This window comes from Dermacentor andersoni, chromosome 1 (genome assembly GCF_023375885.2).
Source record: "Dermacentor andersoni chromosome 1, qqDerAnde1_hic_scaffold, whole genome shotgun sequence".
NCBI lineage: Eukaryota > Metazoa > Arthropoda > Arachnida > Ixodida > Ixodidae > Dermacentor > Dermacentor andersoni.
Window position 1 is genome coordinate 301,329,998 of NC_092814.1, and position 26,636 is coordinate 301,356,633.

Here is a 26,636-nt window from a genome sequence, read left to right on the forward strand (position 1 = left end):
TCTTTACCGTGCACCTAAATCTAAGTACACGGGTGCTTTCGCATTTCGCGCCCGTCGAAATGCGGCCGCCGTGGTCGGGATTCGATCCCGAGATCTCGTGCTTAGCAGCCCAACACCATAGCCACAGAGCAACCACGGCGGGTAAAGCATAACGTGTATCGGCGAACGAAAGAGAAAGGTGCCCTCGAACACAAACTAAACTTTGCTTTATCCCTCACACGAGAACCGACCAGCTTACAAAACAGTTTTTAGCCTCCCTTTATAAGTGAAGGATATGCGTGCTTAGCTTCTGAAATGACAACAGACATTACTATGGAATTTGCTGCAACACGAACCGCAGCGCACACTTGCCGCAAAAGCAGTCAGCAGTGTAGCAACGCCGCGCACCTCTCGAAGAGGCCTGCAACATTTGCCTTAAACTTCCGGCACGCGATTGAGAGGCATTCTCTCTGATGCAGCTCGCCGAACGGACACGCATAGCGCAACACCGCGATTCGATGCCACAGTCCAGAAACTTGAGCGCGGCATTAAGCGAAAGTGCCGCGGTGGTAGCCATGTTTTTTGTTTATTTGAAGAGCATCTTGAAGGGGCAGCGCAATATGACGAAGACAGAAACACACAGGACAGCGCTGAACTCACAACTAACTTTATTCGAAGCTATACACAAACTTATGTACTCAACCCGTAGCCACGTGCTCTCCCATCGATGGCGCCATAATCAGTGCGCAGTTAAAAAACGCAAAACCGTGTAATCTAATCCTACACTATGAGGCGGCTTAAAAATTCAAATTCGCTGTCATACAGCTTTAATAATGGCATGCTTGCACAACGCGACCCTTTTTTCCTGATATCGTAGGCCTCAATAATCTCCCTCGTGTTCTGATTTCTATGCGCGGAAAGTATTGTGGTGTTTTTATAGATTGGAGTGCACCCATGCTCAGAGCAATACCGCGCGACATGTGAGTAGGCATTACTCGTGAGCGAGTGCCTATGCTCAGACAATCTAATGTTCAGGCAACGACCTGTTTGGCCGATATAGGCGTGACCGCAGGAAAATGGAAGCTCGTAAACAACGTACATTCTACAATGCACAAATCACACCACGAGGGAGATTATTGAGGCCTACTATATCAGGAAAAAAGGGTCGCGTTGTGTAAGCGTGCCATCGTTAGATTTGTATGACAGTGAATTTGAATTTTTAAGCCGCCTCATAGTGTAGCATTAGATTACAGGGTTTTGCGTTTTTTACCTGCGCACTGATAACGACGCCATCGATGGGATAGCACGTGGCTATGGGTTGTGTACATAAGTTTGTGTATGCCTTCGAATGAAGTTGGTTGTGAGTTCAGTGCTGTCCTGTGTGTTCCTGCCTTCTGTCTTCGTCATATTGCGCTACCCTTCAAGACGTTCAACCAGTACCAACTTGCCCAAATGTCGATCCTTCTACAGTTTATTTGAAGAGCTTCAAATGGTTTCGAATGTGTATCGGAAAAAGATTACCCAGGAGTATTAAAAATTGGAGGACTCTTAAGCATCACCTTCAAGAGTGGAACGCGATAGCGTTATCGCACCCTGTTCGCACCGCCCACTCAAGACGATCTACGCGAGCCAAACGTCGTGATCGGCACGGACAGCCGGGCCGTGACGCGCCATGAAGGCGGACGCGATCATGGGGCGAGTGGCGCGCCACGTCTCGGGGCAGCACCGTACATTGCGAGGAGGGGGTCTTCTGTGTTTCCGACAAGATGGCTCTGCGTGTGCGCAGAGCGCAGAAGAAATGTAGCGAAAACGTACTTCGCTACTCGTGTAACTGCGACTTCTGTAATTTACGTGCTCATAATTACCGATATACGCCGCAGTATAACTTTCTACGGCACGTTTCTAAGGCAACACCGCATTCACTGGAAGCGATTTTATCCCGCTTTGTGGTCTGTGGTCGGTAATCATCAAACATGTGGCATCAGGGGCGGTCCATTCAGACGAACATTCATGTTGCGAGATCGGTGCTAGAGTGTGTAGCTGAGGGGTTTGGACAGGTGGCAATGGTACAGCTAGATCTGGCTAAGGCGTTCGACAGGGTAAACCACTCATTCCTGTTTACTGTACTAGAGCATATAAATATCGGGTCCCTGCTCCTTAGAGGTGTCAGGATATGTTATGCTAATGGTTCAACGAGGCTGATAGTGAATGGCTCTCTCTCCGATTCGATTAGGCTTGCATCATCAGTACGACAAGGATGCCCTTTGTCACCGCTCCTGTTCTGCTTGTATTTAGAACCACTTTGTATGAGCATTGTTAAAGAACAAAATTTCCAAGGGATTAAATTACTGACTAATGAGGTTCGGGTTCTTGCGTATGCAGACGACGTGGCCTTTTTTGTACAGATAAAGAGAGTCTGAAGACTGCTCTTGCAATTACAGAAGAATTTTGTGCGGCTTCTGGTGCAAGCGTTAACATTGAAAAAAGTTCAGGTTTTTGGTTTGGATTATGGGCCACAATGCCATCACATTACGTAGGCATTCAATGGAAAGAAGGTCTGCGTTATTTAGGTGTGCCTCTCTCACAGTATAGAAATAGCAACGCTCATTGGTCGGGAGAAGATGGCAAAATTCAACGTAAAGTGAATTCATGGCGAGGGCGGAATTTGTCAATGTTCTTTCGTGCTGAAGTGCGTAACGTTTTCTTAGCTTCCCGTCTTATGTATGTGCTGCAAGTACTGCACTGCTCACGACTTCGCCTTCAGGCACTGCATCGCGTATTTGCAACATTTATTTGGAGTTCCAGTTGTGAATCGATGCGGCGCGACAATCTGTTCCTCCCTCTTGAACGTGGTGGTCTAGGATTAGTCCGCCTCTTCACCAGGCAAATTGTCTCACGCCTGTTCTTCTTTCGAGACAATGACCATCCATTCTTGTGTGAAATGTTGCAACTCCGTTTAGTTCATTATATTCCTAATATAGTAGTGTCATCAAATGCCAAAGATGTCCCACAGGCTCCTTGGGGCTTTCTTAAGGAGGTTGTTGACACATTTCTTTTCTTGAAAGTTAGATTCAGCCTGGAGTACGTGTTCACTGCGAGTCGAAAAGCAATTTCTGCGGCACTGGTGGACTCTATTTTCCCAGATCCTTTGTATCGTGTACCTTATTTAAGCCGACCTTATCAGGATGTACTTAAGCGCGTCCGAAAAATGTGTGTACCTCCTGGAGTAAAAACATTTTTCTTTAAATTACATTCGGAAATACTCCCTGTTAAAACTTGGTTGAATTCGAGGGGTTGCTTTGTGCCGTGGTCAACAAACTGTCCGCTCTGTCCCCGTGCCGAAACCATAGATCACTGCTTCATAGACTGTAGGGACGCTGTATTCTTTTGGGACATTCTCCAACGAGCTCTTAAAAAGGACATTGACATGACTCCATATACAATTAGGTTTCTACCGTTTAAGGTTACGGGTGGTCCTCCCTATGACATGTTCATAGTACTTGGTTTACATAGCCTATGGAGAAGTAGACTGTGTGACCGCCATGCCGAAAGCCCGCGATCTACAAAGTCCTTCTTTCGCGAAAGTGCTGCTTATGTAAGAAGTGTCTACGCTGCGCAGGAACCTCCGCCAGACTGGATGCACTTTTTGGATGCATGTGTGTGTTTGCCTGAGTTTTCAGTGTGTAGTTGTGTCCACCTTGTAATACACCTTCAGTTTTCTTTTCCATGTAATAAAAAAAAAATAAACTCGTGGCTGAGTGGTAGCGTCTCCGTGTCACACTCCGGAGACACTGGTTCGATTCCCACCCAGCCCATCTTGCAAGTTGTTTTTCATTTATGAATTGCCTTCCGGAATTTTTCGCTCCCGGCCAACGCCGCCGACGCCGACACAGACGCCACCGTCTTTTCTGCGACACGAGCTCCTTAACGCTGTCGCGTTAAAACGTACCGCGCGCTCTGACGTTTTTATCACGTTCTGGGCAGCCACAACGGATTCGATCGCGTTGCGGTATGCTCCCTCCTATTATTTCCTTCCTCCATGGGTGAACAGCTGCTTTCTGTTATCGTGCACTCGGGCTGCCTCGCGTCGGCGCTCCTGGCTACGCAGCTACGGCGCGGTACATTCAACTATCAGTGAAGCAGATTTATATCATGCCAGAAAGTGCTTCATCTTTCTATTTTGCGCTAAGAGATCTAAAAATATAACAGTTACTTTTAGAGATATCGAAGCATTTTGAAACACTGTCAAAACGAAGTACGAAGTGGCCTACTTCCATGGCGTCTGATAATGAGCGCAGCATGGAGGAAGGAAATAATAGGAGGGAGCATGCCGCAACGCGGTTGCATCCGTTGTGGCGGCGCAACACGTGACACAAACGTCAGAGCACGCGGTAGGTTTTAGTACTCTCGGTAGATTTTTTTTTTCGATACACATTCGAAATCATTCGAAACTTTTCAAATAAACAAAAAACATGGCTACCACCGCGGCACTTTCGCTTAATGCCGCGCTCAAGTTTCTGGACTGTGGCATCGAATCGCGGTGTTGCGCTATGCGCGTCCGTTCGGCGAGCCGCATCAGAGAGAATGCCTCTCAATTGCGTGCCGGAAGTTCAAGGCAAATGTTGCAGGCCTCTCCGAAAGGTGCGCGGCGTTGCTACACTGCTGTCTCCTTTTGCGGAAAGCGTGCGCTGCGGTTCGTGTTGCAGTAAATTGCATAGTAATGTCTGATGTCATTTCAGAAGCTAAGCACGCATACCTTTCACTTATAAATGGAGGATATAAATTGCTTCGTAAACTGGTCAGTTTTCGTGTGAGGGATAAAGCGAATTTTAGTTTACGAGTTGTAGTGCACCTTTCTCTTTCATTTGCCGATACACGTTATGTCAACCGCCGTGGTTGCTTAGTGGCTATGGTGTTCGGCTGCTAAGTACGACATCAGCTGCTCTTACCGGCTTTTATGAAAATAAACGTTCCTTATAAGGCCAGCCAACTGAACTGTTCTCATCAACCGCAGGGACCAGTCGCTACCTGCAGTTCTTGCGTGTCTTTAAATAAAGGTCACCTTTATCGCTGCCTTTTACTTGCTTTTCCCTGCTTGGGCTTCCTGGGGCTCTCAGACGGACTTGCGAGCTAGACGTCTGGCGATACGAAAAAAAATGTACGCATTCTCACTGCACTGCAAGAACGCATTGGAGAGACGTACGATACACCGACCCATTTGCGATTCATTTGGAGTCTATGAGCAAAAACGCATATTCTCGCTGTGACTTGAGGAATCGTCGCGCTTTATTCAACAAACTTCGGTTGGCCGCGCATCGCAACGACAGCGTACCGGTGAGGAGGCAGAATGTCATTTCTGACTCCACGTTTAGATTCAACGACTGCGGCCTCAGGTGCCTTCTTCCCACGGTAAGTGATGCTTCACGGAACCAAACTTTTCCGATAGCCGGCGCACGGTGCATAACAGTACCCGCGTCGAACCGGCCTACGTGCGACCATGGAACAGCCGTTTGATGTGTTCGCGGGCGTACGCTCTGTTGAGCCTTGCTCACTCTTGCAACGCATCCGTTAACCTTTACTTCCCTGCGCTTCTCGCGCGCACAGATAAGATACGCCTGCGGTAGGGAGGATTCGTTCCTTAAGTCAAAGTAGCCGCTTCTTTCCCATCTTCCAGGATGAAGCGTCGGCTGGCCAGCGCACGGTGCCGAGGGCAGCAAAATGCACATATTCTGCGTAACGCTCTATCAGCACGTGTATAGTGTGGTACACCTGTGCAGGTGTGCCATGAACCTCGAACGCGCTCTGCTTAAAGGACTTCGTGCTGTCGTGAGTACTGCGAGAAACAAGCAACAGTTAAGCAACATGTGTTTTAATATGCACAAAAGCAAGTTGTTACTGAACAATGTGCTCTAAAACCAAGACTATGCATTCTTGCATAACGTACGTTCTACGTGCCGCAAATGCAACATGCGCTGTCAAAAGCAGGAATCACTGACCTGCAAGGCGTTCATTGTACAGATTCTGAAACGCATCAGTTTCGGCCTGCGATGGCACGTTAGCATGATTCCGCCGAAGAGGGCAAAATTTCCCGCCGATATGCCTTCGTCCGTCGCCATTCCCGTGGTGCGGTACATTGCGTACAGCGTTGCATGCTCGTTCATTTCACGAACTTTAGTTCCTCGTGTCCAACCTGGTCATTGCAACATCCGGTAGAGCACGGTCCAGATGACACAGCGCAACAAAACACGGAGGCCAACGCAAACCTGCCCACACGGCGCCTTTGCCAGGGTACGAAACCTACGGAGCAATACGTGAGCGCACACAAGCATAACAAAGCCGCCATTGTAGCCCGAAAGGCGTGGCCGCTACAGCAAAAGAAATAAAAGAACAGCAAAAAAAGGGGAGAACGTACTACGTCATTTCCTCCACACTTTTCTCCTAGCGCGCAGACGGGGTAGGGCCTCTCCTAGTTTTCCTTCCTCCATGGAGCCCAGTGAGTGCGCGTTGTGACACGTATTTGTGGAATGCAAGCCACCATTCCTCGCGAGACGCAGGAAGAAGGCGCGTAGACGCGAGCTGGCGCGCGTCTGCAAGCTTACGTGTGGTGTCGGCTTAAGAGTGGACGACCCTGTACAGATAACAACGGCGCTTAGCTTCTGCTTCGGGGGCGCGCACCTCTGAATTCTGGCGTCGGCGGCGCTGAGCCTTTGCTCGGGCAGCTCGTTTTGCAGCAGCTGCAGACGAAGCACAGATTGTACAGATCCACCGATTGCGTCGCTCATTGTTTAGAAAGAAAGTGTGAACACGGGAACGTGTTGCTCGCGTGGAGCGCATTCTAAAACATTGCCGGAATCATCTTAGGGACCCTGGACTGAGGGTTCCTGCTCACGCCATTCACACTGCTCTCGCCATTCACATATTAATAATAAAGATGTTTTACTCTCTCTCTCTCTAGCGGTGGCGGCGAAGGCGAAGTAGTGCATGCGCATTGGGTTCAGACCCCATGCCAGCACTTTGTTTCCATATGTGGTATCGGTGGACGCGCCTGCCGCATGCCTTAGTACTGACTTCATCGGTGACCGGGTGACGGCGCACGCTACCATGACTCCATTTTGTAGTGAGTCGCCGCCGTGGAGCACGTCTAGTGCGGCACTTCGCGTTCTTCCTCACCATTTTCGCCATACTCTCCTTCACCGCTTCCTTCCCCAAGTTTCCGCTATATCGTTCTCCTCTACTTTCCTCCTCGCGCTCTCCGTTATCGCCGTCTTCCCTAATCCACTGCGATCCACGTTCGCTCTCTTTTTTCATCTTTCGGTGGGCTCGTTCATTCTGCCGGTTACGCCGACGCCGAGGCCGACGATCAACACAGGAACTGGCGCCTTATTGCTGCGCTCTAAAACATTACTTCTATTAAATGAAAATCTTTCGAAGGGCTCCGCGCGCGAGATATCCGATATCTCTAAATTACACGGCGCTGACCTCAAAGTAGCTTCCCAGCACGCTGTATGTTTGTCTTTGTACAAAGTCCACGGGCTTCTCGGCGACAAATTTACACAGTCGCTTGCACGCCCGTGTAAGCGAATGCATTGACCAGATAAAGGAGGAGACAAAATAGAGGAAGATTACCTTGGTGTAAATATCGGCTGACTACCCTGTGTTGGGAACAGGGGCAGAGGGAATTAAAGGTGATAAAAGCAGAGACGACCAAACAATAGCAAGAAATACGCGCCGCGATGCAACGCCCTACAACTATCAGAGTCGGTCACACAATCCACAAGTCCTCAAGTATCAAAACAACGCATTTAAAGTGTTCATTGTTGAACACAGTCCACACGAGAGCCTTACCAAAAACCTACTAGTATTTTATGTTTATATATTAGGTAATTTTCAAAATATTTTTATTTTTGATATAGCCATCAGTGAAGCAAATGAAGCGTACAAAAGACGTATTTATGGAGCGCGGCAAGCACTTTCTTTTCATTTTTTTCCCTCGTAGTCGAGTTACGCAGCACTTGGTCGCAAACTTCATCAGGATGGTCGGAACTCGTCAGAAGTTAAGCTGTTGAGCGTCGCCGCCTTTCCCGTGATGGCGGGCTTCTCGAGATAGTGGTCTGACAAATTTGAGTAGATGCCTCTTCTACGCAAAAATTCCCAGCCGTCTTTCATTCTCGGAAAAATACTTTTATGTAGAACGTATTGGGGCAACAGAAAGCTGTATCGGGAGTATTTCATGCTTCTCTACAATTTTCTCATTGGCACTTTTCATCTAATTCAATTATTTGATAAGCTTAAAAATACTAATTATGTAGTTAGGAGGAATGTAAGAAAAAGATAATGCATCTTACGCAAAAATTCTCAGGCGTCTTTAATTCTCGGAAAAATACTTTTATGTAGAACGTATTGGGGCAACAGAAAGCTGTATCGGCGGTATTTCATACTGCTCTACAATTTTCTCATTGGCACTTTTCATCTAATTCAATTATTTGATAAGTTGATTAATACTAATTATGTAGATAGGAGGAATGAAAAAAAAAAGATAATCTGAGTATCTCCAAGCGACGGCAAAATGCATTACTTTGGTTCTTTCCACCTAGGTGGCATTTGCACATTTTTTAAGTCTTGGAGCATATTAGTTGGGACACCATGGACGTCTTCGTCGCCTTGGTGCAGTCGCACACATACGCTCACGTCACACACTTATTTGGTCGCCCTGGACAAGTATGTTGGTCCATCTGGTAACGCTGTGCAGAACACCAAACAATGATAAATCGCCAGCTACCCGCAAAATGTTAACATAACCTCTATTCATACAGTGTGTTGGATCTGCACATTCCTTATTTATTTATTTTTTAACTCTCTGTAGTTTTTGGATGCAACAGTGAAAATCTCCTAACCTAAGTGACAACTTGTACTGGGGGAATTCACTCGCTGGGCCAAAGCGGAGAAGTGCCGCAACAGTTTTTTTTTTGTGCTTAACACCGAGAACATTTCTGCACCGCTCGTGTGAAAACCCGCGAAAAAAAAATCATGTTTCTTGCCAAGGTTGAGGACTGGGCGTGTTGGTATAGCATATTAGAGGCTCGATGGCGCAACATTTGGACGGCACACACAGAAGAGAAACACACACCAAAGAGCGCTCTTTATTTATTTTTTTTTTGGGGGGGGGGGGGGAGGGTAACAACAAAAACAAAAGGATTTTTGCAAATATAGCCATCCGTCAATGCCAAGCCAGCTTTGTCATGTGATCATTTTTGGCATCGCAAAAATGGAACCACAATATAAAATTCCAGAGCTCTGTGGTGTGTGTTTCTCTTCTGTGTGTGTCGTCCAAATGTTGCGCAATCGAGCCTCTAACATATTTCTTGGTTTGGGTGAAGACCGGCCCCATTTACCTTCGCAAAAAGAAAAAGGAAGGTGACCCGGCGCACCGCTTCTATGCGTATCCCATTTGAAACACGTCCTAATTTTTTCACTCCCATCGAAACAATGTTTGCCCTCTTTTTCTATCATTCACTACAGCAGCGTACACTTGCACTTTAGGAACTTTCTCAGTCTGCGCACCACTCTCGTGGCAACGCAGCGAGGTACTTTTAGAGAAATGCGTGTGAATATGAAAAGTCTACGCAAGTACTGGGATGAATTGCTTTTGAGTGTAAACTTCTTCAATGAACACTAAAGGCTAATACTAAGTCGACGTAGACTGTTTAAATACCATTCCAAAAACCTCGCAACGCCTGTTTCGTGCCAATACTTGGCTTACGAGAAGAGGGCATCTGAAGGGTCCGAATGCCTTTTTCGAAATTCAAATCACCCGCAACCCAACCGGGGGAGTGGTGACGTTCTACACGCCATCACCACCCTTTGCTGCCGTCGGTGAGTAAAACGGCGCCCGACAGACGGCGGTACCGTGCCAAGGCAGAGCGGTGGATTCGCCGCTGCAGCTGCTTTTTGGTGAAGTGGTGTAGACCGTTCGGGCATTCCGCGACATCGCATGGAAGTTGAATTCTCTGCTACTGCAGTTTGTGCGAGTTTCGCGAGCCAGCAAAACCAGTGCAGTACTACGCGATAACGAAACTACTGAAACGCGAAAGCGTGGGCGGCGCAGAGTCGAGCGACAACGAAACCTTTCGACCACCCGCGTCGTTGTCAAGGATAGTTTCAATGAGTTCTTTTTTTCTAGAAATGAAATAGGGCAGGACAAGTAGCATTTTATTTCGTCTTATAATAAAACACAATGATGTTATTTTGAAACGAGTGGTTGAGTACTAGTGATAGAATTTTACTGAGGAGTGTTGTCGTCATCGGGCAAGTACTTGAACGTCCCGGGGAGTCTCTAATCATGTACTGCATTCAACTCAATTTCTCGATTATTAAGGCTCTCTTCCCGATAATATTGACGCCTTAGAGATTCTGGAACACCAATGTATCACTTTAGCCTGACTTAATATTTGCCTTGGTGTCCCTTTAAGTGCAATGGTTGATGTGTTTGTCCTAACGGAGATGAATATAACAAAGATCAATCGGAGCTCTTCTCCACAGGTGAGCAACATGGTAATTCTCTACGCACAAGCGTAGCCGTCGAGGTGGAACTGCGGTGTTCGTCAAAAAATGTGTGGATCACGACACCCCTTAAGATAACTTTCACTCGTGCTGAATCACTGCAAATGCACCTTTACGCTTCTTTCTTTTTCAAATCGTTTCACTAGCTGTATATCGGCCACCTGATCAGAACATCAAGTTTGTTGATTAATTAACCGCAACCTCTTTTCCTTCTGGGAATACCTGTATGTTAGGCGATTTGAATCATAATTTGTTGAAAAACAACCGGCAGTCACTTGTCAGGTTTTTAAATCATCTTTTTGATTTAGGTATCGAAGCGACAATTAATTGTACCCGCACTGAATTCTTGGGCGATAATTTGGTATCGTCATGCGTTGACCATGGGAACACACGATCAGACCATAGGTAATGTCTTTTACATCGAAGCTGTATACCTCTACCATCCAAGGAAATTTTCGTGTTATTCTTGGCGTGGTCAGCAAAAAACTCCTGATACGTGGACCGATCCCGGAGATAGTGCAATGCCGGGCCAACCCGCGGTGGAGGTTAAGTAGGCGTTAAGCACTCCCCATACGTGGACGGATCCCGAAGGTAGTGCAATGCAGGGCCGACCGTCGGCGGAGGTGAAGCAGGCGTTAAACACTGCCCATACGTGGGCCGATCCCGAAGATCGTGCAATACCGGCCCGATCTGCGGCGCAGGTTAAGCAGGCATTAAGCCCTCCCCATACGTGGACCGATACCGAAGATAGTGCAATGCCGGGCCGACCCCCGGTGAAGGTGCAGTTCGCCATTAAAGGGCCCACATACACAGCTTCGCTGGTCATTCTTCTTAACAGAGTGGAAGGGCATTGAGATTTTGTTTTTACTGCTGACCAAAAATATTCCATCACTTCTTTACTGGGCGCACTTTCTTTGACGAAGCAATACAACCCAATCGCGGTTTATAGCGACGCCTCCTGGCAGTCTAAATTTTTGACAGAAATTACTTACAGAATTTTTGCTTATATGCTACGACTGAGAATTCCTGCTAAATATCACGCTGGAAGAAGCCCTATTCAATGCCTTTGTTGCTATGTTTTTCGAGTTTGTCGAGACCTAAAAAAAAAAAATCATTTGAAAAAACAGCGTAACACATAGCGAGAGCTCGCTTGGGCGCGCTGTCGACAACGGTTACGAGGCAGCACAAAACAGACCTGTTGCTTTGCTTTATTCCGAACAGCGGAAGTATTTTTAGAATAGCTTCCGAAGCTCAGAAGCGAATTCATCCAAGCAATCGGGCTGTAATGAATGAGTTGAGGGTGAAAAATTGATTGATTTCTTCCCATGAAAATATTCGCAATAATTTTGGTTTGCTTTCCTTTGCTTTGGCTCAGCGGTTCAACGTATTCTTCACATCTGTTTACAACAGGCAAGATTTATTGTTCACGCGACCTTTCCTTTTCCTTCTGCTCGCGATGGATGACAATCGCAGCTTTCTATTGAGCATAGAAAAAGGGAAATCAGCTGGCTTAGATGGAATATCGGTCAAAGTTCTCCGCCCCGAGTTGTACATGTTGCGTGAAGCAACGCGCTCTCTCATGTGCTTTCATTACAGCAATACCGCACTATTAGCCCTGAGATCCTCCCTCAGGAGCTCTGGGAATTTGAGCCATGCGCTCAAATACCCAGAGCCCCATGTCACCATAGTTGCTAAGGCTGCAAGCTCAACGAACACACAGATTTCTGCGTCCAGAGAAGCAATATACGCGTAGTGCGCGCCGATGGACGCCGCCACTGGTGGCGGCCTTACGCAGAACACACGGGAGAGGAGCCAGCCGCGCGCCGTAGTTTGTTGCGTCGTTGATAGTGCTTCTCTGTCTTATTCACGTTTTCAGAGCAAAATAGCCGACGCCCTTCGCATGTGTGGGGTGGCCAAAGCTTCAAGGAATGTCGAAGAATTGTTGCACGGTGTGGGGCTCAAATATCGGCGAAAACGTGCCGGCGATACGGTTCTAATCATTCCCCGCAAAGCCTCATCAGCGGAAGCAACGGTAGCAAAAGTGGATTGTCGCTTCGGCGGGAAATTTCTTGTTCCCATCCTTTCCTTTGGCTCGTCGGTGTTTTTTCCCACTCGACCATAGTTAGAAGCGTAAGCGACGAAGTTCTTCTGTAGTGCAGCATGCGGTTTAAAGGCATTTCGCTAAGTTCGGAATGCCGTTTGCCGCTTATATATTGTTTTCCGCTTCTTTACCGCGTTGCGTTAGCTAGGCAGCATGACTGCACGAGCGCATTGTGTTGTATGTTAAAGCTACTGAGGTTTGCCAGAACTGAAATTGTTGGTTTTATGTGGCCCGGTAAATCCTCGCACCAGCTGTCGCGCACTTCATGTTTTTACAGCTATTTTATGCGTGGCTTCGAACATGTTTAACTGTTGCTAGTTGCTCCATGCACAAATCTTGTTGGTTCTTTTGAGCTGCGAGGTTTTCACTCTGCCTCGTTTGTAAATGGTATGAATCACGCTGTGTCTTATCTGAATGATACCAAGCAAGTGCGTCTTTAACAGCTTTATTTTTTTCGCTCGAGGGCATCTTAGATATTGTGGTCTTTTGGGAAATGTGTTTAGAAAATAGTTAGTTCAGGGCGAGAATTGCTAATAGTTGCTGCATATGGTATTTTTGTTCCATTTTTCGCTGAAAAGTTCGCGTCACGTTTGGGAAGTCATCACACCTCGATGCTGCCTGAGCAGACTTAACACGCCGAGTGATTTGTTTGTTTCACAACGTAGTGCCTTCTTGCATGTGAATTTTGTACTCAATTGAATTCTTTCTTATTATGCATACGCCGCAGAGGACTAAACCCAGCCTTTCCGCCAGCGCTCATCTATTTTGACTGGCCCTGCTCTGCCTTTAAATATATTTTGGGGCAGCTCTCTCTAGTAACATTAAAACAAAGTACTGAAAAGTTAGTCAGACTTTAGCTTTGTACGTTTCCACGCAGCTCCCTTGGGGAATTTAAAATTGCAAAAACTGCAGCCGGAACGGCAGTTCGTCGGCGTATCCAGCAGAATTGCATCGGCGGTACAGCACTAACACGCGCTTTTATTAACCCGTGCGTTTGCTGACTTCGTTGACTAGTGTACGCGTTTCCATCAATAAATTCGCAATTACTCTTCTTGAGGCGACTTCGATTGCACTTATTCGGCGATGTCACATGTATTCATCGACAGAAAAATCACAACGGCATATACAGACATCGAACCGTGCGGATTTGTTTGATATAAGTCTGCACTAACGAGGGGTGCTTATTATTGAGGTACAGAAGCAACATTACGACAAGGGTAGAATTAAAAACAACGATCGACTTCATGTAAATGCGGTTCATATCGTTTGTATGCGGGATGCACCAGGCACGTATGTGGACCACGCTGTCCCAAACACCAGTAACATCGTGTTCATACCCGCTCCCACAGAGGTCAGCGTCTTCCCTACAGCTGTCACCGCAGAAGCAGCAGCCTGGCACCCAAACAAAGGAGAAATCGCAGCCGCGAACTTCAGCCATCCTTGCAAAGGGTTGTCGTCTGCTACTGCTCCCGCGCGTACTGTTGGAAGCGCCCGCTAGGTGGCTATCAGTGGCGCCTCTATTAAGGTGTCTCGATGCGCGCGCCCTCTCAGCACGGCGGCGGAGGGGAGCGCGCGCATCGAGGCATCCTAGCCTCTATAGGCGGTGCACGAGGCGTATAGCCTGACGTCCGAGTGGCGCGCCTTGACGTCACGCGCCGCTCGCGTGACGTCAGGGCGAGGACACGCGCCTGTCCCCTGCTATACATTTCGGGAGGCGTCCGGGCGCCTCCTGCAGTGTTTTCGTTTGCTCGATCTTGTTCTCTATGATAGCACGCTCATGGCCATCCAAAATATCAGATATATTTTTCTGGTGTTTTCGTTCGACGCAAATTTATTAAAACGGCTCTTTAATAAACAATAATATATTTATCAAAGGAAGCGATACAGCACCAGCCGACGAAGCTCAGTTCAACGCGGCGTGGACTTTTTATGTGCGGCCCTAGACTGTGGAGTGTAGCTCAAGTGGGTAATAAAAGCATTAGTGTGAAAAAATACAATAGAACATTTCAACTAAGACATAAGGGTAGTACTTGCTGGGGTACTACAAGCCTGTGGCAAGCGCTGGCTAGATAAAACTTCCATCACCTGTACTTTTATTTTAATATGTTAAAGCTTGTTTGCTTGCGACTAGCAAGTAGTTCATGGTAGAATATTGAATTTCTTATTTTTTTCAGAGAAACTTTCGTCAATAGCACGAGGACTGAATTAACACTGCAGTCGAGATTCTGCCAGCACCGTTTGCTCTTAGAACTGCTTCTCAAAATTAGGTCGTTCGCGACCGGTTTTAAACAGCGGTAATTCCCAGTGAAGCTAATGGAGGCTTTCAGCTAGACATTCTCACACGTATAGCAGTGCAAACGGCGACAGGCCTTCTTATATACGCCTCAACAGTCAAACTATCACAGCTTGGTTTGCACAACACCTTGGCCGAATTAATTGAAGCTCAGCAAGTCAATCAGATCGAACGACTGAAACGTACATCGACTGGAAGGCACGTTTTCAGACAATTACGATACCCTATATCAGAATTTTCCCCCACGCGAGCACCTGTCAATCGCCCCAGACATCAGAGAAAACATTACAGTGGCCCCTATTAGCGGCGAGGAGTTACGGAGTCGCCATCTATCGGAAGCGCCTCGCTGGCGTAGTATGAGGGATCACGCGGCGCGTTCCTCATAGGTTTTGCTGTCAGCGCTCGATGAAACACCACGCGCGAGCTCTCCCGGACATTTCTGTAAGTACTTTCGCAACGAGAGAAGTTTTTACTGTCTAAATAATAATCTTGGGCAAACTGAAAGCACAGAATTGTTTACAGACGCTATCTCTTTACCGAATACGTACAGTGAACGCCACTGCGCGCGGTCGCCGCGATGGTCTCCCAAACCGGCTTCTTGCGAGAAAGGTAGGTGAAAGCCGAGAGCAAACTATGTGAAATATGTTCGTATAGTTTTTGTATAACTAAATGGAGCGTAATAGAATGAAGCCTCAATGCAGCGATCGCACAAATTCGCAGCGACCGACTGCGCATCTGCATGCTTGTCCGCGCACTGTTTCGCTTTCGCCGCGTGCGCGTTTTCGCACCGTGCCATGAGCTTCAAGCCGCAGAATATGAGCATTTGACAGTATATACAAGCAACCATTGTTGCGTGGGCGCTATCAGAGCTGTTCAAAAATAATTTCATTGTAGAGACTTCGACGTCTACGGGGACTGTGATGTGCCGTCGCGACGATTCAATCTTTTTTTTCTTCTAAATTCTTGGACGTTTCAATATTATTTCTGGAGTTGCATCGCACTGTATGTTTATCGGTGTTCTCAGCGCGCGATTTCCCGCTGCTTCTTTTTTGTAATCCAGTGCATTAATTCATAACACAAACATGACCATATGCCATGCTTTTTGTAATGTCCTTCTTACCGCTCCCTTTCCACTCCAGTGAACTTGCCAGTATCTATAGCATCGACAAGTTCATAGACCAAACCGTCATGACATTAGTCAGGCAGCGGACTCGGGTGAGCGTCTGAGTGCGCGTTTTCCGAACATCGCAGACCCGGCGCCGTGGCAGACATCTTCCTCGCGTCTGTGCTTGCCGCATACCCGAGTTGTAGCCGATGACTGTTTGCCGGTTTTATGTTTCGCGAGCCAAGCTTCACGCAGCCTCTTGTCCTGCGGCTACGTGTGAATAAGACTGACACCGGGCTCCGTTGCGTACGTCCGGTACTGCGGCACCGAGCACTAGCCTATACCATGTTGCGCGCCTTCAAAGGCAGCCACTACCTATTGTAGTGCTTCCAAGCGTTGTAAAGGAGGCACTCGAAGCGGGAAAATCTCGCCACTAATTGAGGACCGCCGCGTACGAGGGAATTTAAACTCTCGTTTTCAGCTCGCTTCGGCGCTCCTGAAGCAGCCGACACAGCCGCTATGCCCACGTGATCCCTGATAGCACGTCACGCCGATGGTGGCGCCAGTTTTTCCAGTGATGGAGCTCGAGGCCAATACCTCGGAATATGCACCCTGAACACCATAAAGGCAGGGGCGCTGCACGTGCATATCCACTGCACCGAGCATACGGCAACGACCACGACGCCTTCTATACAGACGCCGCGCGCTACCCCGACATTGCAGCTGAAGTGGTAGCGGTGGCCGACTGGCGGGCGAAACAGTATTATGAGCCACAATACGAACCGCCAATTTCACGGAAGCGGAAGAATGTGCCATAGCTCTCGCCATCAGCGCTCAAACCCCAGATAAGATAATATATATTCTTATAGATTCCCAGCAACCATGTCGAAACTACGCACAAGGCAGTATTTCCCCGATGGCTCATAAATTGCTACATAAGAAATAACATATACCACTAGTCCACCTTCTTTGGTCACCTGGGCGTGTGCTCTCCCTGGCAATGAGCGCGCTCATGCGACAGCCCGAGGCCTGACCCTCCGGGCGCCCGTGGAAAGCCAGTCCAACCCAGACAAGGTGGAAAAGATACCACTTACATACACGCGTATACTACAACACTACAGACTATCCCGTAGAACGTTCCCTTCATCGCACGCCAAACTAAACCACGCAGATGTTCCGCAGCCTTGCACTCCGCCGTACTTTTTACCCTACCCAGTATCCCGAGAAATGTCCTTTCTGTGAAGGACACCCAGACCTCTACCATTCTACGTGGGAATGCGCCAAACCACCCGGCATTCTTACAATACCCAACGCCTCTCGATCCCAGTGGAAAGCCGCTCTTTCCAGCACAACTTTGGACGACCAGCGATACCTGGTTGACCCCGCCAGCCGGATAGCGGCATCAGATGGGGCTCTGAACTGAGGGCTCCACCCTCAGGGACTTCATTACCAAATTACAAATAAAGTTTTCTACTACTACTACTACAGAATGTATTCCGCATTCAGTGCTACGCGTTCAGCTCAGTTCAGCGACTGACATGTCTTGATGCTTCAGGAACAGTTATGACGGGTCTGTTTCGCAAAACTGGCACAGCTACTCGGACCAATTTTGTGGGTGGCATGTGCTTTTGACGCCGTATGGCTGCAGTCAGCAAGAATTCAAGGCATAAGTCATTAGTAGTCGGGACACACTGAACATATCATCATTACTGGAGGAGTTCAAACTCAGTTAATTCATAAGAGGCTTGTGGCGTCTTCTTTAGGCACCTAGTATAATGGCAGTGCTTTATGTACTGACGACGCAACAAGTAGTTAAGTTTACACTTAAACCACCGGTGTTTGAGACAGCGTGCTGTGCAAAGTACTTTTCCTCTTCAAGGCAGCATAAGCTGCGTTCTATATTGCCTTGAGTACACTCTGTAGGCACTCCAATCGGCGTTGTAAGGACTGATCCAATAGTTAGAAGAGGAGAGGGGATGGTGGCGGTACTGAGTAGCATTCCTTTTAGCACGTGCCGCCCGCGGTGCGCGTGGCTTGTGGACGATTGGTCGTGCTTCGTTTCCCAGAACTAACTTCATTTCCCAGAACTATTAGAAAAGCGATGTAGCAATGTCCTACAAGCCGTCTGTATCACCACACAAAGCGGCGCATGTCGGAACTAATTGGATCTCTCGAGAGAAGACAAAGTGTCCTAAGGATTCTTCGTATTTAGGCGGAATACGCGGCGCGCGACGAAGTAACATCAAAAAGTTTCATTGTCTGCTTCAGCAGCAGCGCCTGCAGACTTTCGCAAGTGTAAACGCGTGTTGGGTAAATATTATTTCCCTTGCGCGCACATTTCCGCATTCTAAAGGCTGCTTTGCTCTCTCGCTCTCTCTCTCCTTCTCGTGTAATTGAACTCGCTCAAAGCCCAGTTGCGCGCCACGCCACCATATATATATAGTTGCTAAGGTTTCAAGCTCGGCGAACGAACGGAGATTTCTGCGTCCAGAAAAGCAATATAGCCTGATGTTGACACAGGCTGTCGATGCCCTGCGCTTCGGGCAACAACATGTCGAACTCTCCAAGTACGGCTACTGATCCTTTTTATGAGGTTTGACACCGCCGGTGGTCCCCGAGCAGATTGCATCGGGCGCTCACTGTGGATCTCGCACGATCGGGGTAATTACTTTTCTCGTGCGCAGCATTCCCTTCACATGTCAACAGCGCTGGCAATCGCGCTACGCGTATCACTTTCAGCTAGCTTTCCAGCGCTTACCGCATGTCATCGAATACAATTTTCTCTCAGCATCATTTTCCTACGGCAAGTGAAGAAGGCGAAAAATTGAGCACGGTTTCTTCGTTTCATTTTGTTATCTACACTATAACCACGAACATAGCAAGATGTTTATTCAGCGAACTTTTCTTTACAGCCCTCTATGAATCAAGAGCCACCGCCGACCCAGTTCCTTGTGTGGGCGAGTATTTGTAAGCGCTGTGTAGCTGTGATGATGATGATGATGATGATGTATAGTGTTTAGTGGCGCAAGGGCCAGGTATGGCCAAAGAGCGCCAAGAAATGATACTGAGCGACCGATAGATTAATGAATAGTGGTAAGTAGACGTAACGTGGCTCTATAGAGGCCTAATACTGATAGCTGTATAAGCTCGTTTCCTTAAGCTATATCCTCAAAAAAAAAAAAAACAGACATGTTCTGGCGGCTGCTTTGTCAGAAAATTTCTGTTAACCCCTGTTCTCTATTTCTCGTTTATTTAACAAGTTTTTCTTGTTTTTAAATAAATTTATCTATCTTGTATATTTTACAAAAAAAATTCTGTTTTCTGTTTTAAATTTTTTGGTTATTATAATAACACCTTCTGTTTTATTTTACAAAATATGTATGTGTAAAATAATTATCCGTATTGAGGAGTAGAAAAAAAAGTTGTGTTTTCTTTTTATATTGTTCTGTTATTTCAAATTTTTATCCCTTCCACTGTACGGGAATTTGATGTATAAGGGGAATTTTCTGCCGTGATGAAAAGTGGGCGAACTAGGAATGTCGCTGAAGCCAACGTTTTGAAAAAGGAATTGCTCTTCGTGAGGGCGGTTGCCGCCCTGACGAAGAAAACTTCCTTTGTCGATACGTTGACTGCAATCGACATTCCTTGTTGGACCACTGTTCATAACGTCTAGCCTCCATCTTCCTGTGAACATCTGTTTAAATTGTTTATCGTGCGTCACAGCAACATCTTAAAATAACAAATGTTCTGTAAATATCCAGTTTGTCTGAACAAGAAAATTACTCTGCGTGGTGAAAGCCGGAAATATTTAACTGTAAAATTAATTAAATTGTGGGATTTCACGTGCCAAAACCACTTTCAGATTATGAGGCACGCCGTAGTGGAGGACTCCGGAAATTTCTACCACCTGCGGTTCTTTAACGTGCGCCTAAATCTAAGTAGACGTGTATTTTCCCATTTCGCCCCTATCGAAATGCGGCCGCCGTGGCCGGGATTCGATCCCGCGACCTCGTCCTCAGCAGCCCAACACCATAGCCACTGAGCAACCACGGCGGGAATGTTTAACTGTAAGGCAAAAAGTCAAAGGTAACACGTAGCACTCGTGTGTGTGTGTCACCTTTCTTTTTTACTTTTTTTTTTACTCAGTGAAGCTTCTGCCGCTGCCGCCGCCGCCGCTGCCGCTGCTGCTGTCGTCGTCGTCGTCGGGAGGTGGTTCAGAGCGTACGTTTGCATGGCAGGAGCGCGGCAGAAAGGAAAGACGACGCGAGAAACTGGTGTGAACCTTTTTACCGCGGCAAATGTGCACAATGCCCTTTGTAGCTCTGCCCGTCGCCACATTAGCTTCTTGAGAGCCGTAATTATACGTGAACCCCGCAAAAGCATGGCAGAAATTGCAGCGCTTACCTTTCTACTAACGTGCAAGTCCAGGGGGAAGCTGGACAGAATGATAGAGAGGAGGCAAAGAATGGGTAGAACCGACGCAGTCACGAAACGAGTGAATACCAGCCTTACCACTCTTCGCTCGCTGTTCCCATACAACGAGGAGGGGGGGGGAGGGGATAGGGACAAGATGACGTGGCAAGGCAAGGAAACATTTTTAAACCACGCAGCCAGTTGGAATGTGATATTAAGAAGGGATATCCTTATTTGTAACTCTTTTAAACTATCTTCCTTTTCGCTTTAGGGCACTTGTTGAAATGGCGGAATTGAAGCCGACTATGGACAAGTGATGCTTGTTTAGCGGAAATCATAAATGTAGCACCACTTTTGAGATGATCATGATCATCGACCATTTAGAGCATCATCATTATCAACTTATTTGTGTCTATAGCAGGACTAAGACCTCTCTCAGTGGTCTCATTACCCCTTTGTTGCGCCAGGTGAACCCACCCTATGCGTTTCGACACTTTTGAGATACCCGGCCTTCAGGTCTACAATGAAATAATGGACGTTCCAGCTTATAGCTTCCCTAATGCGTGCATTGTAAGAGTTAGGGTCGGGCATGTCAAAAAGGGTAGCTGGCCCATGTCGTCATCCGAGTCATCCACGCTAAGGACGTGGTTGAAGGGAGGAACATGTTCTCATCGAGAACGAGGAGTACTGGGTTTATTTACAATATCTACATGAGGTGTGGAGAGCGTTTCAACAGTCTAGCATGTCAGAATTGAAGCGCACTGGCTAGCAGAAAAAGTCCGCTTAAGTCCCTTCTGTCCTCCCTAGCTCCCTAGGCCACGGAAATCTGCCGTCCCACCTTAGTCCTATCGGAGTGTTCGAAGTCGTCGAAGAACCCGCGTTAAGGTGGAGGGTTCACACAATCTCTCCCGCACCTTTGTCCACCGAACGCGCAGAAAGGAGGGGAGCTTCGTAGACAGGGATTGTCACGCTTGACTCAAACTGGCGCGTCTTAGTTCTTGGGATGACCCAGCAGTTAGCGGCAGCGTCTGTCAAACGACCGTTGCGGCTACCGCAGTCCGCAAGGAAACGCCGGAGAACACCCTTTTGCAGGAGTTTCTTTCTCGCATCGTCCGTGACGGCAACAGGGAACCAACAAACAACGCTCGATCCACCAAACGTGTCTGCCCTTGCTGTCGCCACAGATCTGTCCGAGGGGGACGCATTGTTAGTTCCAGGAAGGGATTCGTCGTAGTGGTGCAGGAGAGGCTAGAAGGTCACTACCCCCGCTGGCCGATTGTAATAGCATGAAATGGGTCAGGATAAGTTTAGCTGCCACGCCAATGCATCTTGCAGCATATTTTGGAGACGGATGTCTCGCACGTGGCGCTAGTGTTCGAATTTCTGCTGTGGAGCAATGAATTGAATACTTCTTGTCCTCAATTTCGACATTGGAACGTACGCGCCAAACAGAGTAATTCGAGAATTATTCAGTGAATCATGTTGATTAGCAACGAGGACAATGCGATTTGTTGCCTAAGTAAAGTTCACTTCTTCAGGTAATCCACCCCACAGGCCGAATTGTGCTATATGCTACATGCGCTTTTTTACATTATTTTTTAACTACAAAAAAAAAAAAACAGCGCACACGGTATATGCGCTGCGTAAACGCGATGCTGGCTTTCCTGTAACTGAAATATAAGACTGGAAGTGAAGTTTGCTTCCCCGCAACGTAGGCTAGGTGCGCTAAAACACGCAGGAGTAAGAGGTAGGCATGGCAGGCTTCCTGGAGTCATGGCAACTGAGCGACGCGCCGCCACGCTGGGTGCGTATACACGCTCCGCAGAGTGCGGCAACATACTATCGTCTTCAAACTGTGGATGTAGGAGCCCATAGAGTCGACCTCAAAATCTCTTACCCTGTGGACGGCCGTGCCATCAGCGCGTTTTCTGGGCCCCTTTTACTATCAGCGCTGAAAATGCCACGCAGGAGCACAGGTTATCAAAGACAAAACTATATTCATCGTGACTAGTAAACCGAGCTCTCCTGTGTCGTCTGTGCTAATCTCGTCTGCTGTAGCGTTGAACAGAAAAGGAAAAAAAATCGGGATTCACTTCAGCACCAAATATTTACAGTACTTACCATATGCGACACTTACACCACCCTTCGGAAGTGCCTCTTTGATACAATACTTCTGTCTCTGTTCCTTGCATATTCGTCACGTTTTCCACGTTTTTCGGTGACGCTGCTCCCTGTCTCGTGGCGACGGACGCGGAGCCTTTCACTGGCCCGCCCTGCCTGAGGTCTGCCATGGCAAGCTCCCCAGGGAATCAACGCACCTGGTCCAGCACCAACGAGGTCTTCAGCGAGGCTGACTGCTTTTTGGCTACGGACGCAGAGCCAACCACGGTGACACCCGGCCAGAGGACAAATATGGCAAGCTCGTCGAGGAAGCGAGGTCCCGGGTCCAGCACCAGCGAGGACACTGAATTTTACTCTGTCACAGGCGGACTCGTCAGATGACAGCTTTTAGTCTTTGATAAGCAGGAAGGCCAAAAGGAGGATCCTCAAGGTGTAGGACATTAACTATGAAAACAAAAAGTGAACGATGGCCACACTCCGTCCTTTTCGTGCCCGAGCACTCCTACGTCAGCCTCCGAGCAATTAACAGGCAAGCTCTCTCCGCGTTCCTCGAGGGGATCGCGCTGAATGAAATAAGGGAAGTCGGATTAAACATGTGAAAAAATATCCTCGCTGTGGAAGCAACAAATTTTAGCACGTTGGAAAAACTTCGGAATATAACAGATTTGGGCGGCATCAAAGTCCGAGCGATTGTACCATTGGATGGAGCCGGCATGGCGGGCGTAATTTACGACATTGATTTGGTCATTGCGAACTCCGATCTGCCAATTCTCATCAAAGCAGCGACCGAAGGAGTTATGGTCACGCATGTGCTTCGCCTTGGTAACGCCCATTGCCTAAAGTATATATTCAAGGGCGATTTCATTCCTTCGCATTTCAAGGTTACCTACTTCCGATTTGCTGTTGGGCCATTGGTACCCAAGCCACTTCCGTGCCATAACTGCATGAAGATCGGCCATGTCAAGGGCGTCTCTACAAAGAGAACTGTTTGTCCTCACTGCGCTGAGTCGCACACTGTGGACTCTTGCCGCGCAACAAAATTTAAAGTGTGGTAACTGTGAATTTAAAGTGTGGTAACTCATGCAAAGGCTGCCCGCAAATCAAGAGAGAAATTGCCATACTTAAACAAATTGTTAGAGACATATCATCCCACCGAGAAGCTTCTGAGACTGTACGACGCCGGCGTAATCGTCGACGCAAGTGTATGAGATGTAGTGCTGTTCATACGTGGAATGTACCCAACTCATCACCTTCGAGCACAACTAAACATGCAAACAAGAAGAGGATTGAGGTGGAGAAGTCTGACGCTGCGGGTGACTGACCTGTGCTTCCGCGCACACAGCCTGCACAAGAACCTCCCTGCCTGGTGTTTACTTTATGCATACTTCGGTTGATGAAGTACCAAGGATTGACCGACATATCATACCGATGCTGCTGTCCCTAATGAATGTCAATAAAGAGCTGCTGAAGAGTAACGCAATTCCAATCGCTCGAAATGGCCTGCAAGTACTGGATGCGCTGAGGCCAGTAGTGGCAGCCCTCGAATAGAACCATGACTGACAATCATCAATCTTTCCACAAAGAGGTGAGAGAAGCATCAATTATCCAGTGGAATGCCAGAGTACTTAGATGTCGTATGCCTGACTTTCATCAGTATGTATGCCCTAACCGCTTCACAATCATCGTAATCTGTGAACAGAAATTATCAAACCCAATCCGACTATGGGGTTACGAATCAATCATCTCCTCAACCTACAGCGAAAGCAACAAGGTCGTTGTGTTTATTCGCCGGGAACTTACCTATGTCGTTCAGCATGTGCCACCTCATGATGAGAATTTGTATGTTTGCCTGACTGTTAAGAAGAAAAAGCTTGCATTTACACTGGTGAGTACCTACTTATCCACATCACCCGGTTTGATAGCAAGAGACTAGAAGGCATCTTGACAGCAACCCCTGATCCATGGACTATCGCAGAAGAATTCAACGCCCACCACCCTATCTAGGGAAGCTCCAAAATTAACGCAATGGGTCGGCAACTGGCTTCATTTGTATCTGATCATGGACTGTCCCGGCTAAATGACGGGAGCCCTAGCTTTCTACGAGCCATATCGTTCAGCAGTCGCTTGGACTTGGCGTTTGTGTCACGTCGCTTCTCAGTGCCTACATTGAGACACAGGGAAGTGATCATATCCCCAGTTACCTTGAGATCAAAGTTTTGGCCAGCTGTCCTTCGGCAAACACAATCCGGCTAATTGACTGGTATGCATTCGAATCCAGCATGGAAGAAGCTTGTCACAAACGTCTCCCTTATGGCCTTCAGCAAGCCATGAAGGAAGCTACGCAGAATGCGATGTGCACGCTGACATGCTCTCCAATATTTTCAGAATCCGACGTGGAGTTGAAGCGAAACCGTTCGATTCGTCGGCGTGCGGAGCGAATGTACCAACGCACGAAGTCCATCCATGATCTAAGAGTAGCCAGACGCATGGAAAAGAAGATCCAGCGCCGAATGGACAAACTGGAGTCTCAACGGTGGGCAAGATTTTGTTAATCCCTAGATCCCCCAAAACATATTTCTCATATATGAAGAACCGTACGAGGCCTACGTGTATTTCCCGAACAACGTGTGCCATTCAAAGCCCTAGCGCTTTTCAAAACTCGAGAGATATCAAAGTAGCGGAAAATATCTGCAGGAAGACTGTAGGTCAGTCAACGTACGCAGGCTCGCTTGGTACGGACAGCATCATATTGTATTCATGGGATTCACGCATGGACCTGCCTTTCACCACCGAGGAGCTCGTTGGGGCTCTTGCTTTGTGTATTCGGTCGTCGTCGTCTGTATCAGACGGGATATCCTACCGCATCTTGTGCCACCTTGGTGAGAGAGCACGAAATGTGTTACTGGATATATTAAATGAACCCTAGCAGGATGGAAATGTCCAACTCAAAAAAATTATTCCCTTGAAGTTTGCTTCACGGCGAAGACTCATAAAGTTGGTATGCCTTTTAGGCTTATCGTTTCAGAACATGACACCCGGCAAAAATATGCCGCTCTTTTCTTACAAAAAAAAACCTAAAATGTTTAAAAGTGTACGATCCGTTTCTTGTAAATAACTCTGGTGCACTCCAGCAATTTGTCAGCTCATGATGCAATGAAAGCCTGTTTGCCCTCTCAGTTGACATTAATGACCTTTATTATTCTATACCACATGTCTCGCTACTTCACTTCGTAGATGAATGCGTTGATGAATTTGGCCCTTCAAAGTTCCAGACTCAGTCTGACATCAGTTTCAGTACGTGTTTTTTTTAGAATTACTTTGCTTTTACCTACAGTCGACGTACATCCATTGGGATGGTAAACCTTACCTCCAAAAAGATGGCATATGCATCGGATCATGCATTAAGTGATTTGTTTTTAGCAAAACTTGACAGATCTGTGTCGGAAGCATTCAGTAACACTAACGTTTTATTTGCTGGATGACTTTTTAATTTTTCTTGGCAGTCATGCCAGTTCATACAAGTCTCTTGCTTTTTTTTAGTTCTGGACACAGTGCGCAAATGTTTTAGGCCACTTAAACTAACCCATGAATTTTCAGAGAATGGTGTAATAAGGTTCCTACACGTCAAGCTATTCTTGGACGAAAACCGTTCTTGTTGGATGTACTACCCCCGTGGGCAACAAGCCATTTCCATTCAACTCCGCGAACTATAAACTTATAAAACGTGGCATTGTTAGCTCATGATTCAAAAATTCCTTAAGGCAATCCTGCGAACATAAAATGATCGACAGCTTTCGTGAGCAATCTGAACGGTTAACTTCGGCAGGCTATCCATCTCTTGTACAAGTCTGTGTTGCTGAAGGCATGCTGCGCAGCTTTTTATCTGTGGTGAATGAAAATACAGGTGGACCAACTGGGGATAGACAAAAAATTGCAGTAATCCCGTACATGCATAGAATTGCGCACAATCTGAAAAAGGTCGCCCAGCGTGTTAACTTCAATGCTGTCTTCTCTGCCCCTGAAAAATTAGGCAACCTTTGCAAAATACAGTGATGTATACGGTG

At 47.3% G+C, this 26,636-nt stretch overlaps 1 protein-coding gene across 1 annotated transcript; it reads left to right on the forward strand.

Annotated features, from left to right (window-relative positions):
* Positions 1–2,656: 2,656 nt before the first annotated feature.
* Positions 2,657–17,461, forward strand: LOC126548557 (uncharacterized). The gene is made up of 2 exons (XM_050196783.3): positions 2,657–3,658; positions 17,366–17,461. The coding sequence occupies exons 1-2, from the start codon at positions 2,699–2,701 to the stop codon at positions 17,459–17,461; spliced, it is 1,056 nt and encodes a 351-aa protein (XP_050052740.3). The 5' UTR covers positions 2,657–2,698.
* Positions 17,462–26,636: the final 9,175 nt, after the last annotated feature.

Coding starts and splice junctions, on each gene's coding strand:
- LOC126548557 (XM_050196783.3), top strand. CDS start 2,699: ATGTATGTGCTGCAAGTACTGCACTGCTCACGACTTCGCCTTCAGGCA. Junction 3,659..17,365: donor TGTGTTTGCCTGAGTTTTCA/GTGTGTAGTTGT, acceptor TCTCGATCCCAG/TGGAAAGCCGCTCTTTCCAG.